A 24,566-nucleotide genomic window follows, 5' to 3' on the forward strand; every position below is an offset into this window, starting at 1 on the left:
AATAATTCCGAGAAGGATAAAACACAACTAAAATTAATTGAGAAATTGATATCCACAATGTGATTCTGTGACAACAAACGTTTGAAAAGCTTCATTTGAAATTATATTGAATTAAAACCTAAAAGGTTTACATTGCAATAAAAACATTTGAAGGTCTATTAATTCTTACTGCAGCATCCAATTCCTGAATAAGAGATCATAAACTTTTATCCTACAACTTATGTATGTTATATAACTTATTTCTTTTGAACCGTGGTAGTAATTGCATAGATTTGCATAGTAAATTCAAGATTGTACATTTAGTGACAAGGTTGACCGCTTCATTCTGTAACAGTGCCAACTAAGTATGATGCCTGTAGTGCTAAAACATCTTTTTCTTCAGGACCTAGCGTCATCACAACAGTCACGCCAAAGATATTCAGTCAGTCAGTCAGTCAGATCATACTCACTACTGTGAGAGTTCTTTGTCAAGCGCAAAGAGAAATCTGCATGTATTCATTACTAACGTGCATGTACCACCACAAACAACAGGTACTGAGGCTAACAAGTCACAAGAAAATTGGCACCTTCTAAACTACATGTATGTACTTACGCATGCAGTCAAAAGTCACCCAACTTCAAATGGCTCACTCAAATAGTGACCTGACTAATTCAACTGATTTCATTTGGACATGTCAAATGGGCTAGAAACATAACCAAAAGCCTTTATTAGATTTAGTAAGTTTGATGTTGGTCGGTTCAATCATACACACTAAACAAACTGAGAAGTTAAATCTTGTTATTGCATTACAAAATATATTTGCTGTTTTCTGGTACACAAATGATGGTCACTATGGGCAAGGTAAGAGCAGGTTGTGGAGGCAACCTACTGCACTCAATGCAGTGAGGTTATCAGCTGTGTGACATTCACATCACAACCAGCTGTTGACAGTAGTATATGGATACATCCTGACACTGTAGATGATAAGCTAGGTAACAGCTGCTGTTGGGCAATTTCTCAGTCTTCAAACCAACAAAATACACATCTGAACCTGACACTGTGTGTATGCTTGGGTCATTTGAGTGGTCCCTTAAACCAAATGGTATTACCTGTCAGCAGACATTGGTGTGGTTCCTGATCCAGACAACAATACCCATAAATAGACTTGTGTGGTACCCGACCCAGGTACTAATACCATAAGATGTTACTGTGGACATGCTCACAAAACAGAGTATAAGAAATGATGTTTCTGTCAGTGACATCCATATGCCTTTGAATGCTAATCATAATACACCATAGTGAGTGAGTGAGTGAGTTTAGTTTTACGCCACACTCAGCAATATTCCAGCTATATGGCGGCCGTCTGTAAATAATCAAGTCTGGATAAGACAATCCAGTGATCAGCAATATGAGCATCAATCTGCGCAATTGGGAACCAATGACGTGTCAACCAAGTCAGCGAGCCTGACCACCCATTAGTTGCCTCTTACGACAAGCATAGTCGCCTTTTAGTGCAAGAATATACTATAGCGTACATTGGAGGGGGAGATAGGGTGGCATGGTGGGCGAGATGCCAGGCTAGTGACCCAGCAAGGTTGAGGTGTTAGGATCGAGTCAACCTGTGACTTTGTGTGCAGACTCTTTCAGTCTACAGTACACAACCCTGTGCACTTAAAAGAACTCACGAAACCATTGGTATATGACCAGATAGAGACAACATGAATACATGCAAACACCTAGTTGTCGACACAACAACATGCAGCAAACTTGGACAAAGCGCTGTGACTATGTGTCCCAGTCCACTCAGCTGTGAATAGGTACCTGGCCTGATATGAAAGCAGCTGCAAGAGTTGTATGATCCCCAATGAGTTAAGATTGATTGTGCCCTTGAGATTGACATCCAACGTTGAGGGCAAATGTAACAGTGCTTTGAGCATGTACTAGCTGCATGGATATGTGCGCTATATAAATATGCAATAATAAAAATATCCAGTAATAACAGTGAGCACAGCTGAACTCACTGATCAATACAGATGCAGATCAAAATGCATCACAGGAGAGTTGTGACATGTTGTCATGTCAATGTATTATCCGTGTATTGTCATGATGAAATATGAATACATAACTGTCAGTCACAAAAAAAATAATTAATCAACTAAACCACGGAATCATAGATACTGCATTGGGAACATGAGGTTAGGCATCAAATTTCTAACAGAACTGCATGAAATGTTTGAAACAGACAAAGACTTAACAACATTTTTATCCTGTATAATTTCCATCTGAATAACATAATTTTTCCGTTATTATGAACAGAGCTGGCTACATTAGTAGGGCTTCACATACAGCAGCCTGGTTTAATGCCACTTTGAACCATTTTTTTTACTGCATACAAGCCATGATGATGCGGGTTAGAATTGGCCTTGAGCATCATATGCTTGTCTTAAGAGGCAACTAGTATGACAGGGTGATCAGGCTTCCTGACTTGGTTAACAAATTATCGTATACAAGTGTGCGGAATGATGCTCATGCTGTTGATCACTAGACTGTCTGGTCCAGACTTGATTATTTACAGACTGTCGGTATATACCCACAGCCTTTTTGGTTCTGGGAAATATGGGCCCAATGGACCCTACATGTACAATTTTATGGGACACCAGAAAACTTTGAGGGTCTTGAAAATGTCAATACATACAAATATGACACAGAAAAGAAACGTTGTTTTACTTTATTCGAAGGTGTGTTTCTGTCATCAGTTATATTTTCATCACCACCATTTCCAAAACAACCATGTCATGGTGAGTCTTGTTAACATTACAGCATGAGAGCTGCATGTGGGAGGAAAGATTGTGCCCTTTTTCTAAAACCATTGGGCAAATGTGTGGAGCTAACTGTTACAGTATAGCGCAATGATTACTCCCAGTGACAACCTGATAGTAGGCTCTCCCTGAAAAGTGCATGAGCAGTGCAAGGAGCAGACACAGATCATTGCAATGTCACAAATACGAACGTTACTTTAAACTTGGAAATTTTGACTCCTTTTCGTATCACAACAGTGACAAACTTAAAAACAATCAGGACAAACTGAGATGTGCATCTCCGATACATGTTACAAATACGAACGTTACTTTATACTTGGAAATCTTGATTCCTTGTTGTATCATAACTCTGACAAACTTAGAAAGAATCAGGGCAAACTGAGATGTGCATCTCAGGTACATGTATACCCACAGCTATTTCCCATTTATCACAAGTCTACTTCAGACTTTCTAAACACACTAGATGATCCTCAGAAAAGTATCAGTGTTTAAAATCAGCTTTAGATGACATCTAATTTGGTGCTGTTCATCTGCTGCCCTCAAGGTCTCACATGTCACGTGAACTCGCAACAGTGTTGTCATGTCTGATTATATCACAAGTGTGAATCATAGCACTTAGTGCTTTAAAGTTGATACTGCAGAGAAGTTGTGAAACAAATGTCGTGAAATAATATGAGTTTGAGGATTCTACCATATTTGTTAGTGCATGAGGTAGGGGAGACCACTCAATTTCCCTTGAGAGACCTTACATTGTGAAGCACCATTAAAATATACCCTCCTCATGTTCTTTCTTTGTTCACAGTCATGAATGACCATTCTCTATATCTCCAGGGTTTTCATTCCAAAACACCAAGCCTCAGATTACCATCCCAAGAAGTTCATTTACTACACTACTAGGTCTAACGGACCAATCAGACAGCAAGTTACAAATCAGCTTAAGTGATGAGCTTGTATTATCAATAACAGGGTGTAAAGAAAGAGGACTATCATTTATGGATACAGTCAAACCGCGTTAATCCGAACACTTCTGTTTTTCATCAAAACCGTTCGGATAGTGAAACATACGGACTACTGAAGCAAACACCACTTCAGGAGGGTTACTTCCCTTTGACATACTGAGACAAGAACACACGAACGTATACATGTATCAAATGACTTTATTACAGTTTGTAGACATAACAACTTGAATATTAACATAACGATCAATCAATACAATAGATTATTTATAGTATTACATATACCAATCACTCACTTGTGTTGAAAGAAATCTCCAATAACAGTCTGTTTGGAGAGTGGCTTGAAAGAATCACGCATGTTGAGCATTGTCTCCAAGTTTTTGTCATCTCCAACACACTCGAAATAGTTTATCATGGAGTCCATACAGGCTCTCATTTGGCGGACAGTAGGAGCTGGTGTCGTAGGGGCGGGACTTGCCATTGTGACTGACAGGTGTCAAGTGCAGCTGACCTCATTTTGACTCGATCGGTATTTTATACAGCTAGGAAACATGACAGGTATTACTCTAACTAAACAAAAGTGAAACCTATTAACTGATTAAAATCACAAACTAATGACATGCTCAACTCAGAGGTGTCACCTCAGTTAACAATTACAATTGAAGTCAGCTGATGTAGACCAGCGCTAATCACAGACGCGCACGAGGTAAGACTATTATCCGAACCTTTTTGATGTACCGCCGGATTAATGAAGCAAAACCATGTGTAATTAGTCAATCTGTTACCGCTAATTAACGTTCGGATATGGAGACTGAAGCATCGGATTACTGAATCAACAGGTAATGAGTTTATATAGTAAACAAGATTGGTTACAGCCAGCTACTGTTCGGATATCGCGGGAATCGGATTGTCGGGGTCCGGACTAACGCAGCCTGACTGTATACAACTTTTTTTTTCAGTGAGTGCGACGTTTAGATACTAATGTCGTCGAGTAATTGTAGCTATAATTTGCATATTTATATACAAATTCCTATCTCACGATTTGCACTTCTCTCTCTTGCTTCGACGCTGAGTGGAACAAATAAGAACTTTCCCTGTAAGCCTCTCCTGTCATACGCCCATGTTACCCAGACTGCCCTCCTTAGAGGACTGGTCCCTTGTCCCATGCTGACCATGCAGCACGCTCCCTTTATGACTAGTAATCAGACCCACATCTGCTTCAAGACAGCCCCCAGACCCCATCATGAAGAGGGTAAAACGAAACTGAATTGGAAAAGCTCACAAGGTTAATGTTCAGTACCAGAACATGTACATACATGTAGACTGAGGGTTTTGTGATGACCCGTGGTACACGTCACAATCTGAAGGACGAGTAGGTCGTTTTGCGTGGGTAGCGGTACTGGATTCAATTCTGCAAGTTATTTTTAGCTGACAAACCAGTTTCCTGCTGGCCAAAAGGACACAACCAAGAGGAGATGAATCTTGCTGGTTGCAACTAACTTTGAACTACCTTGGGTAGCAGAGCTGGGGCAGTGAGTGAGTGAGTGAGTGAGTGAGTGAGTGAGTGAGTGAGTGAGTGAGTGAGTGAGTGAGTGAGTGAGTGAGTGAGTGAGTGAGTGAGTGAGTGAGTGAGTGAGTGAGTGAGTGAGTGAGTGAGTGAGTGAGTGAGAGTGAGTGAGTGAGTGAGTGTAGTTTTACGCCGCACTTAGCAATATACCAGCTATATGGCCGTGGTCTGTAAATAATCGAGTCTGGACCAGACAATCCAGTGATCAAGAACATGAGCATCGATCTGCGCAATTGGGTCATATATACGTCAGCAGCAGGGCCCTCTATTGGTAATGATGCCCCTTGAAAGAGAATCAAAGATACTTCCGTTGGTCTGGACATATCAGGATGTGAAGGTAGGTGTCTTGCAGGTCAAGGGAAATGAAAGGTCAAGCAACTCTGGGATATCTCCTGAGATAGGAACATTCAATTGGTCGAGCTACCATAACAGTACTAATGAAGTGCTGAATGTAGTAGGTTTGGCACATGGAGATTACTAGTCAGTCTACAGGAACATTCACATGGTAAACAAATTGATGACATTCATATGATCAGCAAAACCCCACCTAAAATCAAACCGTTCTCAGGTGTTTCTGTCACACTCAATAAGCAGTCTCTTTCAGCTGGCTGACAAAGTCCCAACACAATCACTCTTAAAGGGAATGGCACCATTCATTGTTGCTAGCAATTGAAGGCTGGACCTGATATGGGACCACGACAAGTAGTGACACTTCAGGTCACTCTAATCATCAATGTTTCTGGTAAACAATCAGTAGTCCACCATTTACAAAAGTTACCTGTGATGCAACAATGACAAAAACATGGACAATATGGTCATTGGTAAACCGGATGAGTCACAACGCACAAAATCTGAGTTAAGTGATGCTGGCTAAAACGTTATTATGAGGAGTCTGTTGAAACTTGACTCAGTGAAGCATAGCAGAATATTCTTGGTTAGCAAAGCTTATATAGTAACGCCCAAACAGGTGGTTGTAGAGCTGGTATCTATGCGAAAGGGTACATTCATTGCACCGAATCAGTAATTAAAGGTGAAGATCGGACGGTACATTAAGTCTAGAAAGATGAACTTCAGTCACAGGGGAGTTGTGAGATCTGAAATCGTCAGAACATCAAGTGCCAAGAGTAATATATCTAGACGTTTGTGCTACTGACATCACACATGAATCGATTCGCATTGGTGAAACGATGCAGGCTGGTAAATATGATATGGTTCAAAATGGTGAGTCATAACGCTGATGTTATCTGGATCATTCCGTGATCAGAATCGGTGTTGTGAATTGGATTGGTTAGATAACATTTCAATGATCTCAGCCGATGGAATACAATCACATGAACCTATTTGTTGAGGTGAATTGTTTCAGTGAAGAGAGCCATTACAACGAAGCAAACAATTCTGGTGTGGTAAATCAGTTCGATGGTGTGAGCTGTTTCACCGATAAGAACCTGTCATATATGGCGAATTGAATTGATGTTATGACCCAAAACGCCATGGCAAAACAGTTAAGCCTGGTGAATCCATTCAGAGTGGCGAACAGATTCTGGTGTGGTGAATCGACTTGATAAATTGAGCCATTTCAGCAACAAGAAACAGTCATATATGGCAAATTGACTTGATGTGAATCAGTTTGATTGGATTGGCTATATGAGTCAGCTGGCAACACAGAGGGGTTCGATGGGGAAAGACGAGTAGACATCTCATTACACAGTATCATATAGGTATGGGTCGCAACACAACACAAGAGTACAAGTACAGTCAGGCCGCGTTAATCCGAACACTTCTGTTTTTCATCAAAAACGTTCGGATAGTGAAGCGTACGGACTACTGAAACGAACTTTTATGAACACAACTACAGTTGCCGATAGACTGTCCGAATTCTTGACCAAAATGTTTACACATTAGATCAAAATTGGCCTTAGGGTTTTCTCTTTTTTTGTGTGCTGCTGTAATTTCACATCTTTTACGCCTAGGGGTGGAACTTGCCATTATGACTGACAAGCGTCAGGTGATCTCATTTTGACACGATCAGTGTTTTATACAGGAAGTAAGCATGACAGGTATTACTCCAACTAACCAAAAGTGAGACCTACTAATTGATCAAAATCACAAACTAACGACATCTTCAACTCGCAAGTGTCACTTAACAATTACCACTGAATGGGGCTCATGGTGTGAAGGGATTATCCCAACCTTTTTGATGTACCGCCGGATTAATGAAGCAAAACTATGTGTAATTAGCTAATCTGTTACCGCTGATTAACGTTCGGATACGGAGAGTGAAGCACCGGATTACTGAATCAACAGGCAATGAGTTTACATAGTAAACAAGATTGGTTACAGCTAGCTATTGTTCGGATATCGCTGGAATCGGATTGTCGGGGTCCGGACTAGCGCGGCCTGACTGTACTGTACTGACACACACCCAAAAAAAATCATCACCTTCCAAGAGTGTAATCTTTGAATGACGAGCAATTAATACAGGTCGTTGAATGCAGGGGGTTTGTCAGGCGATCAACCGTGCTCTATAGAAATATAACGAGGTCTGTCTGCCAGCCAACGGAAGCATGTGTAAATGCTCTTAAAAACACCTTAAAGGGGGATTCACATTCCCGACAACACATGCTCCAGGTACACAGGCCAATATAATTAACAACTGACGAGTGGGGATCCAAGGAAGAAACTGTAGTTTGGATTGTGCAAAAAAATAAAGCAACTTCGGTTTAATTACTCATGATAAATTTCTCACATTAACTTGTAAGGAAAAACTGAGAACTCTCACAATATGTCAACAAAGTGCTGTGACAAGAAGAAGAATGATCACTGTGAGGTAGTCATGTGGGGTAGGGGAGTGTGCTGCATACTCCATATGGGACAAGGGACCTGTCCTATAAGGAGAGCTGCTTGGGGAACACGGACATATGGACAAGAGAGGCCTACAGGGAAAGTTTTCATTTGTTCCACTTAGTGTCGAAGCAAAAGAGAGAAGTGCAAATTGTGAGATAGGATAAGTTTAAAAATTACAAGTTATCTCCCTTATCCTTTCCTAGAAACAGATATTTGACTGAATGATTGAATGGCTGTTTAACACTGCACACCACAGTACTCTGTTGCTGGATGGCAACAGTCTGTAAATTATCGAGTCTTGACCAAACGGTCCAGTTATCAACTGCATGAGCATCAATCTTCGCAATTGGGTGAGTTAGTGTGTTGAGTTTCACACTGCATTCATCCATATTCCAGTTATATGGTGGTGGTCTGTAAATAATCCAGTCTGGATAATCCAGTTATCAACAGCATGGGATATGACAATGTGTCAACCATGTCACTTTGTCAGCAAGTCTGACCATCCAATCCAGTTAGGCGCCTCTTACGACAAGTATGGGTTACTGAAGATCAGTTCCAACCCGGATCTTTACAGGCAATTGGGATACAACGAAATGGTAATGAAGATACGGGGTAGATAAATGGAAGGGATTAAGGATTTAGTGCCCTGGAGATACAGGGGAGGATGCTGGACACCGATTAACATCTGAGAGAATTTTAAGAATTTGAGAGATTGTTTTCTCCTGACCCCTTTCTCCTGGAACATATTTGACAGACCATAAGGAAAGAAATAATTGTGCTTACCTCAAACTCTTTCGGATCAAACATATTTTTCAGGATAACAGTCTTTTCACACTTCAACCTCCCCTCTTCTTTCTCAGGTCTCCAATCAAACAACCTACACAACAAAAACAACTATCCACTTATTTTATTTCTCTGGAATTAATGTATTTCACACAAAAAACACTACTTCAATTATCTTAATGATACATAATAAGGAGACGTTCTCAATTGCAGCCATAGACATGAACTGGGTTTTGCTTGATTTGTTTCAGTGTTTGTCTGAAAGAACAAAAGATGCATCAACGAATGTCTTTTAACAAACATTTAGTGTTGTGAATTCAGAGTTTTGATATAGACAGGTCATTTTTGCTTGTTAATTCAAGATGAGTGTTTTCTCTGCAAGGATGGGCCGAGTGAATGTGTAAATTGAACACTGTGTTAATTAGCATTCAAGGAATCTCACAGCCAGACCACCAGAAATGGATATCACACAGTAGGGGAATAGAACAAACACCTTTGGGTGACCAAATGGCTTCCCAATCATCCCAAGAATGACCCCCACAGTTTGTGACGTTTTCTCTGATTTGATATGGTAATAAACAACTGACCAATGAGTCAGTGAGTATGGTCTTTTACAGCTTTATACAGCTTTTACCAACATTCAAGTCGTATCACAGCAGGGGCCTCACAAACTTTTTTCACACACTGTACTCATGTGGGGAATCAAACTCGGGTCTTGGTGTGACGAGCCAAAGCTTTAACCATTAGGCTATCCCACCATCCACTAGAATATTCCAGCACTATCATGCCAGAGAACTCCGGAAATGGGCTTCACACAATGTATTTATGTGGGTTATCAAACCTGTGCCTTCAGCAAGACAAGAAAATGATTAACCACTAGGCTACCCCACCAAATGACCAATGAACCACAACCCATTTCTTTAAAACCCTATGACTATCAGATCCTGGCTTCAAACCCACTTTCAGTTAAGAGACCAATCTCAGCACACAGACATCCAACCAATTCAGCCAAAGAGGGTCCACACAAATGAAAGTTGGACAACTGATACTCCAGATTGTCCACTCTGCGTAACCCTCTGACAAGATGACTACACTATTAATAAAATGTGATCCCAGATATAGCATTTGCATGAAAGTCTGCATCACAAGTGACTGATTTGGTAACATGGATTTGGACAAATTACCATGCAGTAAACTGATTTCAATGTAACTCCCTTACTTTCATCATATATAAGGACCTTGGCCTCCTTTAACATAGTGTGATCGTAAGTCACTAAGGTAACCTTAGTGCAATGCGAAAGAAGGGGAGTTTAAGTTAACCTTAGTAATAGTTGCTTCACGAAAGGAGCCCCTCAACATGTAACAGATTGTCCTCATACTCACTTTTCCTGCTTTTCTTTTATTTTCCGTTTGTCTTTATTGGTGAGTTTCCTCCTCTTCTTGGAAGGGTCATATTGTCCCTTCATCTGAAACTGGGCCCTCTCCACTGATATCTTGTGACCTCGGACGTCAGACCCGTCCAGGATGTTTAGGGCAAGCTGAACAGACTCTTGCTGGAAGATGAGAGAACTTTATAATGTTATGTATCAATAAAGTGGGGTGAGTGAGTGAGTGGGTGGGTGAGTGAGTGAGTGAGTGGAACATAACATAAGTATAGTAACCATTGAACTCCTCAAACTCACAGGCAATTATAATAATAGATTGTCTTCGTTAAACAATTAGAAATGTTTAGTCTGGACCAAGCAAATGCCATAACAAAAATTTCCATTTGCAATCTCTCTTCTATAGAGAAAAAATGTTTTAAATTCAATATTTCTTAGGGTAATCAAGAAAGATATCTTTTGAACTAGGGTTAGACTTAACATGTCTTTTCTCTGAAAATGACATCATAATGTCTCAAATCAAGACTTTTTAATCTTTTTAACATTATATATCAATTTCTGGAGTTTTCAGAAATATTCATTTTTAATGATGATTGTATTGTATCAAATTGTATCACATCCCCTGAGAGACCTAGACATTCCCAGTATGAGTCAGGGGCGGTGGGGGAAAGCATTGGCTCGTCACGCCAAAGACCCAGGTTCAATTGCCATATGAAGCCCATTTCTGGTGTCCCCTGTCGTGATATTGCTGGAGTGAGTGAATTTAGTTTTACGCCGCACTCAGCAATACTCCAACTATATAGTTGCAGTCTGTCTGGACAGTCAGACAATCCAATGATCAACAGTATGAGCATCAATCTGCACAACTGGGAACCGATGACATGTGCCAACCAAGTAAGCGATCCTGACCATCAAATCCTGTTAGTCGCCTCTTATGACAAGCATAGTTGCCTGTTATGGCAAGCATGGGTTGCTGAAGGTCTTTTCTAACCCGGACCTTCACGGGTCCCATTGATACTGATGGAACATTAGGGAATATGTAAAATCATGACCAACCAAGTCAGCAAGCCTGACCACCTGATCCCGTTAGTCACCTCTTACGACAAGCATAGTGTTGCTGAAGGCCCATTCTATCCGGGGACCTTCACGAGTCAATATTTCTTGAATAATACTAGACTTTAAACCATACTCACTTGCTATTATGAGTCAGGTTTTTTCTTCTAGACAATACAGAAAAGAGGCTTGGAGTTGGACACCGCACCACACCTAAGTTAATATGGACCTTTGCTCTACAACCTGTGTAGATCCCCACACACCCCACCTCCCTCAAACATCTGACCCTGACCTTGATGTAGCAGCAGAGTCCATCCCCCTTTGGATCCTTGTTCTGATCCCGGTACAGCTTCAGCTTGGGTTTTCTGGTGATGGGGTCGTGCATGATGAGTCCACACTTGCTCATCAGTTCTTTGTACTCCTCATCCGTGATGTCCAGTGGCAGGTTGGATACATACACATGTGCACTCTTTTCGCTGTCATGCTCAAACCAGCCTGTACATAAAACAGTATCGATATATACAGTTCAGATGAGGGTTTCATGCAAAGAAAAAATGTGCATCCATTAACACATATCTAAAAAATGGATGTCAACAGAGCAAGAAGTAATATCATCTGCTGTATCTGCAAGGTGGAAAACTTATGTAATTGTTGTTGTGACGAAATAATACAAAACATTACAACAGACTCTTCAACGTACCCTCTTTTCTCTTCTCTCCTGCCTTTTGTTTTTCTGTCTGTGATACCTTCTTTTCTTCCCCTTTTTTGTCCTCTTTCTCTCCTTCTCCACTCTGTCCCTGGTCATAATCTTCTCCACAGTGATATTTATAATATTCAAAATAGTCATCATAGTAACTGTTTGGATTCTCAGAGTTATCTCCTCTTGAAGAGTTATCTCCTCTTGAAGAGTTATCTCCTTTAGAAGAGTTATCTGCCTCTTGACCACCACTTGCTTCCCCTTCTTTTTGCACTTCACCATTGTTGCCATTCTCCCCACTTTGTTGGTTGTAATAATAGGAATAGTAATTATAGTAGTCCTGACAGTATTTCTCATATTCCTTCCTCTTTTCTTCTTCTGTCTTCCCATCATTGTCCTTCGTTCCATCCTCTGCAGTTTCTGTGGGTGGTCCCCCATAATTCAGTTGATACTGGGCTATGAAGTCAGCATCAATCTGGGAAAGGAATAAAACAGTTCAGCTGAATAAATTTCTTAATATTCACTGCAAATAAACAAATATTTCATGACATACCACTACTGATGAGATCAGATCAACCTTTAAGATCGATGCTCATGCTGTTGATCACAGGATAGTCTGGTCCAAACTTGATCAATTACACCCCATAAAGCTGGAACATTGCTTAGGGCAGCCTTAATCATAACTCAATCACTGTAAAAAGTTACATGAAATCAACACATAAAAAGTATATTTAGAACTTTTAGATCACATTTTAGTGTTATTGAAATCAAGGGTAGTTAATCCGAACAAATTGCAGTATTGGTATTGTGAGGAACTGTACTGGTATATATCTGTACATTCCGGTTTACCAGTAATATTGCACAGCCTACTGACTACCAACCTTGGGAAACCATGCCTTCTTCTGTGCATCCCACTCCATCACTGTACCATCCTTATCTGTGTATGTTCCATGGCCCTCATCATTCTTCTCCTTTTCCAGCTGCTCCTGTCGAAGCTGCTCCTCAAAGTCTGGGTCACTCATCCTGGATTATTCCCTCACTGTCTTGTCACTGTTAATGAGATGCAGAATGTAATGTCTTAAAATCTTCACACTGCCAGAATCTGTATACCTGAGCTAATTTTGGCACAACTGATACACAGCAATAAAACATTAAAAATATAATGTTACATGAAACAAATATCTCTACTTACACACATAATCTAAAGTAATTTCAATCTGAAACAATCATTTCCATCCCAAGAATACTTATTGCCTGGTCCAGTTCAGATACACTTATAAAACATGTGGCTGGCAGCACAACAAACACCATGTTGCTTGTCCTATTCCCGCCTGTTCAAGCAACGTTCACTCAAGGATCGTAAACAGTTAGTTTTCACAAACCGTTCATTTAAAATTGATTTTAAATTACAGGGCGCTCTTCTTCAAATGACTTGAAAAATTTCCTCATATATTTTATCAAACATCTGTCAATTAAGTATAAAATGTGGAAAATATAAACCCAGATATCATAACTTATTTAAAGAAAACCAAAATATTCTCAAACACTCATGAACAGAAATCATGACATGTAAACATGTTGAAACTTTGCTGTTACAAATTTCAAGAATTTTCAAAACATTTTCAATATTTGCAAGCTCTGGCAGATATCACGTTACATGTTTCAATAATGAAGTATTTCAAGAGTATTTCAAGAGTCACGTTTTTCATTCATTAGCATGACCCTCTATCCAAGATCAAACATGTAGTGTGTGTGTGTGGACTGTCTTGTGAATCGATAACGTGAAAACGTCGGATTTCGGTATGTTTTCTCATTCATATATCATAACATGTACATATTATTGGGCTATACGTATTTGAAGCACAGATGTCGAGCTCCTCGGAAAGCAATGTTTCCTAAAACCTCAAAGCTTTCATTTTTAAGCCTTTGGCATGTCATTCGTTGTAGTCAACAGATAATGTCTAAAAAGACACACAAAAAAACAGCTCACGGAAACAAAAGTTTGTTTGTTGCTTTCACTGCACAGATATTCAAAAATATGTTCACTAGCAAATTCTATAAAACACACCATCAACAACTGCTTTCAGCCAATTTGCGGTTGTCGTAAACCCTACGTTGTCGCAACATCCCGGAAGAACGTTACCGAGTCGCACCAGCAAATAATCAAGCCTATCTCTTTACGTGTTCAAAAGGCGTGTCTGGACTGTTCAGATATAATCAGTGGATTATATATGACAGTTATCGGGGAGCGGTGATTACGATCGCAATTTAACCAGCTCATCGTAATGTGACGCCGAAAGGCAAGACCCTATAACACCCGTATATGCATACGTAATTTTGTTTTGCATAAACAAAGGCGACTCAATGACACTATCATTCGGAGCATACGGAGACCACATATGGAGGTTAATATAGGACGGTTGTACTGACTTTATAAAATGAGTCTCACAATTCGTGTATTTCCCGGGCAAGGGAGAATGCATGTGAGTTGAGTTCTGTCTCAGTTCTAGCAAAACCTCCAGCAATATTTATTTGTTGCAACATTCCATCTATAAACTGCGGTCTGTAAATAATCTGAACCAGCCAAAGCAGCGATCAACAGCATGAACATTGATCTACCTTGCTGGGATACGACGATGTGTCAATCAATTCAGTGAGACTGGCAAACCCGTTAGTCGCCTCTTCCGACAAACATGGGTTGCTTCACAGGGGCTTGTAACGCTGAAAACTGCCATCAAGGTATATATTGTCCAGAATGGGTATTACTAACTACTATATAATATATATACATATATAGTAGTTACTGGACAATATATACACTGATGGCAGTTTTCAGCGTTACAAGCCCCTGTGGGTTGCTTAAGACCATTTTCAACACTCTAATCCCGATCTCCACAGGTACCAGTAACATCTATATACACGAATAATATGGGACCTACTGTCATATGGGAATTCTTTATTATCTCTATCATTTCAAACCTTCGGTGTAACAAATCGGTATATGTTCATAAAAATGTAGTCTCTTTTTTGAGTGTTCGGAACTCCCAGTTCTCTCACTTGCAACCAAAAGTGAGTGAGTGAGCCTAAGTTAGTTTTACGCCTCCTTCACCAATATTCCAACTATATGGCGGTGGTGTCTTTTAGCGGCATGACCCCCGAAACGTTGTGTTTCAAAGAATTAAAACAAAAAATAAAGAAGATATATCCATAAAAGATCTCGGTCATATATGGCGATGGTCTGTAGATAATCGATCTGCGCAACTGGAAACCGATGGCGTGTGTCAACCAAGTCAGCGAGTCTGACCATCCAATCCCGTTAGTCGCCTCTCACGACAGGCATAGTCACCTTTAATGGCAAGCATGGATTGCTGAAGACCTATTCTACTCCGGATCTCCACCTGTCTAAGTAAACTTATCCTCAGTACTTTTCGTTACACTCCACCACTGAGTCTAATAAAACCTTATGGGAGGTCGCGTCAGGTAACCTTTGAGATTGACCAGTCAGAACACACCTTACCAAATCGCGAAAGGGCACATTCGCACATCCCTTATGAACTTTTTATCTCGAAAAGGTTCGTACATGAACGATTCCGAATGCTATTTAGCGTACGATCGCTTCTGGGTGATGCACACGGCGTACGTACGACCATGACAACGGCGAGTAAACATTCGCTGAAAATAGTGTTTTTGACAATATTCAAAGATGTTTATTTGCGGAAATATTAGCTAATGGTAACCATGTCAACAGAAACCCAAAAGCGTATATACTGCAGGTCAAATAACTGTGTTATATGCGGATTTTTGTTTGTGGAGAGATCTGTGTCGGTGACCTCAATATTTTTAAAGTCCCTCCGATCCCTAAATAGTAGCCGTTGTCAGACTGGTTAAATCTATTTAACCGTCTCGCATTTGATTGGACCGTCATTGGTTGCTCAAAGGTTACCGACGCGACCTTGTACTATGTTTTGTTAGACTCAGTGGTGGAGTTAGACTAACAGCTAGTCTCTGAAATGAACATATTTTACTGAAAAAACGTCCATAGTGAACAAAAAATAATATAATCAAATGGAGCCCTGAGACTTTCTTCATTTTCAGAAGCTATGGAAATCTAGACTTGTCACATTTTCTAGACTTGCGTGGGCTTTCTTGGATATTTATACTTCAGGGTCTGTACGACAGACTATGGTGGATTGTAACGAAATACATTGAGACATACGTTTACTTAGACTGGATCTCCACGGGTTTACAACCAGGATCTGAAAGGGAATGAGTTTGTGTTAATGTTTTGTCCTGTTCAAGTGAATGATTGAGAAGGGTTTTAGCGATATCCCGGTATATTCGCTGCCTGCCAGGGACGTCAGAGATGAGCTTCCCAGACATTGCACCTTGTGCGGAATCAACCTCGTGACGCCCAAAGTACTCGGCTACCTCACCGCCCCTCGTGCTGTTCAAGACTGTGAGTGAGTGAGTTTAGATTTACGGCGCTTTTAACAATATTCCAGCTGCATTACATGGCATTCACACATTGTGTCCATGTGGTGCGTCGAACCCGGGTCTTAACCACTGGGTTATTCCATCGACTCAGCTGTCCAAGAATCCGGGAAGTACACAGGAGACTGCTTGCAACGTTGAAACCGTGATTGAATGAGCGGTTTAGTTCTGTTCTACGCAGATTTTAGCAATGATACAGCGGGGGACACCAGAAATGGGCTTCACACCTTTGTCTGTGCGTGCGTGTATGTTCATTTCTGGTGAACTGTATTTTGACAAAAAAGGATCAATCTAGACACTTAAGCAGGCTTCGTTTGTTGTTACCGCCCGTGTCGCGTTCGGGGTGGGGCGGGTGCGCTGAATGAGGGAAAATCTTCAAAAATCTCTGTATTAGCCGATGCAGGGTCATGTCTTGACTGTATAGGACAGCATCGCGGCTTTCGGCTATCTCTGTATAGGCTCCCTGGCTGAATCTATGACTTCCCTTCGTTCGGTGATTATCCACATTGTCCTGCAGCACATACTGATCATCAAAAGAGGCGTAAAATCACCACCACTCACTCACATACGTGACCTATAAATCCATTAGCATGAACGATATAAAGATACAGGTATTTTCTAGGTAGTAATTTATCAAGGCTACCGTTATATAAGAAAACCCCGTCTTACACATAATTTATTGCTAAAAATGCTGAACAAGTTCTCAGTAGTATCACTATAGTTCGATTCCTCTACAGATAAGAACTGTGCAGGAATACTCGTGCCTCCCGGATTTTAAAAGCATTTCCCCGTTTACGACCCTAACGGAAATGGTTGTAGATGTGTTGTAAAATTACGAGAACACAACTATTTAATATAATACTAGTTGATTAACTTAGATAGCCTTATGTAGGAAGTGTATTGTAGGTTTGTAGGCTTTGATGCCGACGAGTAAATCTAAACATTATTTTACGACATTATCCTCAAGAGAAGATAACTCTAGTTAATATCCCCGACTGCCTGAGGACACAATCCTCACAGACATGCCCCATCCTTGGTGTATATACACACAATGTTCACGACTAAGGTAATGCAGGTAACGTGTTTGACGTGACACTGTGTGGTCGACGCTCACTAACAAGAAGCTATAAATGTCAAACATGATAGAAGTTTGTGTGCATCATTAGGCTACTAACTTGAGGCAATATTGCTTCTCGACCATTGATTGACAAGAGTGCAGGTTGTGTTGATAGGTTGTGGTCGATTGGATGACAGCTGTTGAGATTTATTACTTGTTTGCGCATGAAGATCTGTACGGAGACATACTTCTTAAATCTATACATGATACGCCATGAAATTCTGATAACACATTCATGTATTAAAATCATGTCTGTTGCCAAAACGTTTATTTTTCTAACCATAATTCAGAATGACATAATATTTACTTTTCAGTCAGGGAAGATGTTTAAGATGTGACAGCTGTGCTGACTTCTCACTGGCCTTATCTCAATCAGCTAACCATGGTGTCAAATGACTGTCAAAACAGAGCCATCTCCACGGCATACAGATGGGTCAACATGTCGTGGAGAAAGGTGGCTACCATCTTTGCCATTTTTGTTCTCATGTTTTGGCTCTCGTTTTCTGTTTTCACAGAGTTGAAATTCCACAACAAAAAATGGTATCAATTTTCTGCACCATGCAAAACCGACACTGGCGTGATGAACGACATGAATGAGTTGGTGTTTAAAATCCATGATACCCTCAACACTCTCAATGTTCCGCATGCAGTTTGTTATGGAACACTCTGGGGAACTTTACGTAATCAGCAAATCCTTCCATGGGACAACAATGTGGACTTCTGTGTCAACGCAATAGACATTGTGAAACTCGACAGGCGAAAAATTGCAGAAATGTTCCGAAGAAGTGGCATGACAATGGCGTATAACTCCAAGCAAGGGATGTATGAAATTAAATACAAGAGTGCAGAAGGATTCATAACAACGTTCCTGTCTAATATTAACGGAGAAATGTATCGTACAGGTTGGGTTCATAACATCATGTGGTTGTTTGAGAAAAAATCCATTAACTTTCCATCACAACTTTTGGAAGCACCTTTTCCCACAGCAAAGCTTTATGGGAAAGACGTTCCTGTGCCACACGAAAACATCGAAATACTGAAATACCTGTATCCCAGTGACTGGTGGCTTGAGGTTAAGCCACCTGGATGTTAGTGGGGAATATGTTATCAGTTCTTTACAGTATTGTCATTAGAATAATGTCATTAACAGAGGACAACAATGTGTGAATGAACAACTTCATTATTAAAGAGAGTGCAGTATTGCAGTGGTAGGTACCAACAGCATACGAAATAATTGCTAGCCCAGTGCTGGCTGGTTTTGTTTCGGGCCAGTAGTTTCAAATATTTTGCAGTCCCTTTTTAACTGGATTCTTTCCCATAATCTTTTCTTCTTTGACGGTCAGGAATCATTCATGATCCGTCATGTTATGATAACTTACAATTTCACTTCCTAGTATTTCAGCACTTTGTGTATGGGAATGTCCGCATCAGTGTTCTGTAGAGAAAAACTTCTCTCTGTGAGATAGGATTTGTTCATTGATTTTGTAGAAACAGTGTGAAACTGTGTACAGTGTAGTCTATTATGTTTTTCACTGGTATGACTTTAACAAAATGGGGGTGCAGATTTCATTCAGGGTCTGCAGAGGTAGATGTCTGCAGGCTGCAGCGATGGCCCACTGGGTACTGATACTGTCACAACATTGCTCTCATCGTCATAAAGAAGCTGTTCATTCTTACATTGTTGTCCTCCTTGCTGCCTCAACTTTAAATGCCTTTCAAAGAATCTGAATGTCATTAACATTTATTAATTTGAATTTTTGACATTTTAGCATTGAAGTGAACATTCTAATTTGATAAATAAAACTCAGAGGTCCCGTAACAGTTACATTTGTGAAACTGTAGAGACAAGACAAGAGTTTGTTTTGGTTTGAATTGCATAGATTTGAATCTTATAGGTTATGTGTTGGAACACCATCCCTGAAACATTTATCAGGATATATGCTGGATTAGGGTTGTATATCATTGTTTGGTTATTGTTGTCACGGCTCAGGTTAAGTGCTTTGTTAATTGCACTGGTGCAGCCCAGTATTACAAAGTGCAATCCGGTTATTATCCTAACTTGAACTGAGTGCAAGTCAATTTTTAAGTGGGTATACTCCTGAATAATTGCATCTATATATTACAATAAAAGCAACGCAACCTAAATTTGGCTGGTTTTTTTTGGTCTTTGGTTGCACCTAGTGCAAGCAGGTTAACATCTCACAAATCGAGCCCAGGTTGTGTTTACTCTGAGAGATACTCACCTTGAGGTAGAGACTACTCTTAACAAAAAACATTTTGTAATATTCATGGTCTTCAACATATTCTGTCTTATAGTATTTATTTACTAAGAAAAATTTCAAAGCAGTAAAAGCTGTGAAACTTGCCCATGTGCAACACTCCAACAGAGGTAAAGACATGTGATTCTTTCATGTTACTACTGTTCCTCTTTCATGTAGTTACAGATTAATTGAATCAGTTTGAAAGAAGCTGTGGGCCTTAACTTCTTTTGAGCAGTATATACATCATTATGTGTTGACATTGTTACTTTTAGAATGTTTGTTAATTGTTATGGACCTGTTCATGGTTAATAAGAGGTTGAACAGACATTTTATAGAATGACTTCATGTTCTGGGGAGAGTATTCCTGAAGGGAGTAGTATGTTGATCTCTGGGGGATGTCTGGAGGATGTCTACATTTTTGAGGCACCTTACAGGTTTTTTTAAACCTGAGATCTGCTGAATTTGCCACATTTTGTCTGTTGTGACTATATTTGTTTTGATACTCAGAGAATGAACTTTGTGTTTCCCACAGAACCAACTGTTTCTATGCATACTAACTTTAGGACACATTATCAACAATGTATAACATGTAATTTGAATTGGTTGCTCCAAGAGCAATCAATATTGTGTACAACTATTTCATATGAGAAAACATGGTATATAGTCATTAATCACATCTTGGTGGTGTGTCTGTGATACCAGGATAGGTGATTGTGATCACGGAGATCACTAATCTGTACCTCAGTTCGATTATTTTAAAAAGCCACTTGCCTCAGGGCAAGTGACTTCAAGAAAGTAACTTGTCCTGACTAATTTTCCACTTGTCCTGATTTTATGACACAATATTTTACTGGATTATTTATCAAAGAGTGATAAATTTCACTATTATTGCGAAATGTAATAGCTACATTATGAGCAGATATGAAATGAAATCCAAGTTTATTTGCATTTTGAAATTATCTAGTAGTCCACAGAAAAGATGGATACCATTATTTGATTGACCGAAATGAAAGCTGACTTGTCCCGGACATTGGGTGATGGGATTTTTTAACCCCTGCAATGGATACCAGTAACTGCTGAATATCAGAGAAGTAATGTTAAAGAGAAAGAAAAAACATGTCCTAATGATGTTATTGCATGATTGCACCAAAAAACAGTGTTTGCAATTTACTTAAGCGTCAAATGAATATAGACATAACACTGCATGTTGATTGTGAAAATAGCAGCTTATTTCATCAAAGTAGTCTCGGGGAGATATTATTGATCCCACAATTTTCATGTACTGGTAGATAATCTATATTTGTCCTTAATTCATGATATTTCTTGGTGCTATGCTTGCCGTGAGTTTATCTTAAAATATCAGAGCTGCATCATCTCAGCAGTCAAGTCACTTTTTGCAGATGATACTCATCATTGGCAAACTGCCTTTTCTATATGCAGTTCACTTAAATACAGGCTAGAATATACTCTGAAATCTTGTGATATGAATGTTGACATCCATAAATACTTACCTTTGTTTATATCACTTCTATGTTCCATTTAAGGACTTCACATAAATAATTTTTTCAGTTTTGTTGGGACAATTTGATCTCAAATTCATGTAACATGTGACTGTGAATTCAGTGGAATACATCAAGAAAACTTTGTTTCAAAGATGATGCAGTGCAAAGCTGACATGAACCAGTCTGTAAAGTCATTTATACTTTCAAAATTGGGGCCAATCTGTGTCTATAGCATATTGAAGTCATGCTCAGTGACACCTTAGGCCAAGCTATGAATATTTGTTATGCTAATGAGTTAATGACGTCCCTAACGTTTTTGTATGGTTAAAGTTAATCTGTCAACCCAGACAGGTTTACTATCGTACAATGGGAATAAAATAACTTGTGTTTATCAATATTTCTCATGGAGAAAATATGCAACAAACAGATAAGCAGTAGACAAAAAGCAAATGTTGTATCTTTTCATTGCATGTTTACATACTTCTGATGTATTTTGTGTTTTTTAACTTTATCTGTCAGTGACTCTTGAATTCTGCATGAAACTGAGAAAGTGTAATCCCAAATATAACATTACAAATGCTTGATAGATAGCAGATGTACGAAGTGAAACAATTAATCAGTATTATCATACTGTGAGTAGCCTACAGTCCAACGAAACTTTAACAGACTCAGTATTATTCACTACACTGCTTTACTGAGTCTGACAAACCCTGGTTTGGCACATCCTTGTGCGGAAAATAGTATTCAGAATTATTCCTTTACAAACATTTTTTAGGTAAAAATTCAAACAGTATGTGTGAATGTTAACTTTTGTGATTTGGTTACCTGTGTTCTGATTGGTCAATACAAAAGGTTACCTGACATGACCTTTTAGGGTTTTTTTAGATTTAGTATAGTAGTGTGACGAATTACACTGAGCCAAAGCCTACTTTGACACGAATGACGTAGCAGGTGCTAGTATTTTTTATTGCACTGTTCCGCATTTCACTCTCAGTGTTATTTAGACTAGGAAGCTGAATAGCTCAATACTGAGGCCAGACATTCAAGGAATCCAGGGTAGACAGATGTCATGTGACTATTGGTGATCCAAAACCATTGTTGATGTCATGTTTGTTGGTTGTGTCCTCCAGGGCAGTTGCTTACGATATATTTGCTTTTAATGGTTTGTTATCATCAGGACTGACAACTCCTTCATCAGGGCAAATATTCTCGAAACATTCATAGCCCTAAGAATTCTTACCTTTGATTGTAGCCTTTGTGTTAAGTATGGACTTAAGAAGTTTGTAGGGCTATGAATGTTTCGAGGATAGCTAGCTGGGCATTCATTAGTTGATCTCACTCTTCAGTATAGAAACTTTACCTGAAAGCGCTTCTGTGTAGAATTATTCCCTTAAGACAATTCTATACAGAAATATCCAAAGGCACTCCTGTGATGTCTATCATTGTCTACATAAAAGTTACTTCTATATGATATTAAAATATGCCTGAATACACATCTGTATATAAAATGTCTACATGCAGCGTCTCATATTATGAAACATTATCTGAATGGTGGTCTTTGTAGAAATATTATTGCTAGTCCTACTACATTTAATATTTTCATCAACCAGTTTCTAGAAACACCTTTTCTAGAAACTATGGTTACATGCCACTTTTAGCTGTATTCCATCAATATCATGGCAGGGGACATCATGAATGGGCTTCACACATTGTACCCATGAGGGAAAGCAAACCCAGGGCATCGCCGTGACGAGTGGCACTTTAACCAGTTGGCTATACCACTGCCCCTGTCAGGAAGAAATGGTGGCCTTTAGAAGAATTAAGTATGTATATATCTAAAAGTACTATTGCTAGATCTCTCGAAGACAGCAACCTCAAATAGGAAAAGTTGCTTACGTATTGAATGAAATAAATCCCTCATACTTCCTTCCTTCTGTTTGATGAGGTAGCCCAGAGGTTAAGGTAGTTGCTTGTCATGCTAAAGGTTTGATCCCCAGCTTGGGAAATGAGGAACACTTTCTGGTATCCTTTGATATTGATGGAATATGATCATTCACCTCAGTATGATATGGTAGGTAATACAGCTGCAGTGTGTTGGACGTTTGGTTGGTTAGATACAAGTTGATTTGCATTTAGACAACTAAACCATCTGATTTCTTCTTAAAATATCTGGGGTTTTCAAATGGAAATACCCTTGTTGAAATAATGCTGATATTTTGTTCATTATTTCTATTCAGACACTTTTTATTGTCTAGGTTTTGTGATTGATTTTAGTTATTTCTGATATTATTGATTGTTTTTATTCTTTATTAGAATTGTTGTATTTTTAACAGTATTCTAAAGATCTGTGGCATTTGTGGCATTGGATCTATGTGCCAGTAGAAGTATTTCCTGTCCTCACTCACTTATTCACTCATCACTGACCATCTATCTAATCAAACTACTCCTGATGACTCATCAGTACTTCTCAGATAAACAACCTGTTCCTGCATCATCCTACACACATCCACATCGCACTGGCGTTGTGACGTATGTCATCTAATGACATGAACTGCTGCAGACCATCAGCTGTCATGTAAGCAATATGGAGATTAAAGCCAACAAATCAGTAACCCATGATGCTTGTACTGTTTGATGTGAATTCACTGCCCTAAACTCTGGCTTGCTTCACTCATGCAGTCATCGGTCCTCATCTTGCTTCACTGGTTATGAAAATGCACACATATTCATGGTCTGGAACATGATACAAACTCTCTGAAGCATGGAAACAGATAGTCCTAGACTCCTTGTATAGTAGAGCTGAGGACAATATCAGCTGCTGTGTAACAGTTATTGGAGCGTTGAAATGGTGACATTGTGAAGCAAAATCTCAAACCACAAGAGTTTGATGTTAATGTAGCCCAGAGTTCATGTTCAAATAGCACAACGCAAAAACATAGCTATCCAATCTAATTACTCTGTCTTTTAATGAATCAAATAAGCTGTGATATCTAACATGTCTCGGAGCATTTCCAGTGCAACCAGTAACCATGGTAACAAAAGGACCTTGTCTTGATGTTTGTTAAACAGATTCCTCAGTGAAATCCTTTTGTGAAGTGTTCTGGGTTTTTTTTG

General features: G+C 39.5%; 2 protein-coding genes across 3 annotated transcripts in view; one reads left to right on the top strand and one right to left on the bottom strand.

Moving 5' to 3' along the window:
* Nucleotides 1-14,193, bottom strand: part of LOC137287170 (17S U2 SnRNP complex component HTATSF1-like) — a 33,709-nt gene extending 19,516 nt beyond the window's left edge. The window contains exons 1-6 of one of the 2 annotated variants that reach the window (XM_067819339.1): nt 14,150-14,193; nt 12,963-13,131; nt 12,085-12,556; nt 11,677-11,879; nt 10,333-10,502; nt 8,950-9,043 (exon numbers count right to left, since the gene is read on the bottom strand). In XM_067819339.1, coding sequence (XP_067675440.1) covers nt 8,950-9,043; nt 10,333-10,502; nt 11,677-11,879; nt 12,085-12,556; nt 12,963-13,103 — 1,080 coding nt within the window. In that variant the 5' untranslated portion in view covers nt 13,104-13,131; nt 14,150-14,193. Of the gene's footprint in view, nt 1-8,949; nt 9,044-10,332; nt 10,503-11,676; nt 11,880-12,084; nt 12,557-12,962; nt 13,132-14,071; nt 14,128-14,149 lie in introns of those variants that run through there. The other variant, XM_067819340.1, reaches the window with a different exon arrangement.
* Nucleotides 14,194-18,071: 3,878 nt separating this feature from the next.
* Nucleotides 18,072-18,855, top strand: LOC137287396 (uncharacterized). The gene has a single exon (XM_067819659.1). The coding sequence runs from the start codon at nt 18,072-18,074 to the stop codon at nt 18,780-18,782; it is 711 nt and encodes a 236-aa protein (XP_067675760.1). The 3' UTR covers nt 18,783-18,855.
* The last annotated feature ends 5,711 nt before the right edge of the window (nt 18,856-24,566 follow it).

Source organism: Haliotis asinina, chromosome 6, assembly GCF_037392515.1.
Source record: "Haliotis asinina isolate JCU_RB_2024 chromosome 6, JCU_Hal_asi_v2, whole genome shotgun sequence".
In the NCBI taxonomy this organism is placed as follows: domain Eukaryota; kingdom Metazoa; phylum Mollusca; class Gastropoda; order Lepetellida; family Haliotidae; genus Haliotis; species Haliotis asinina.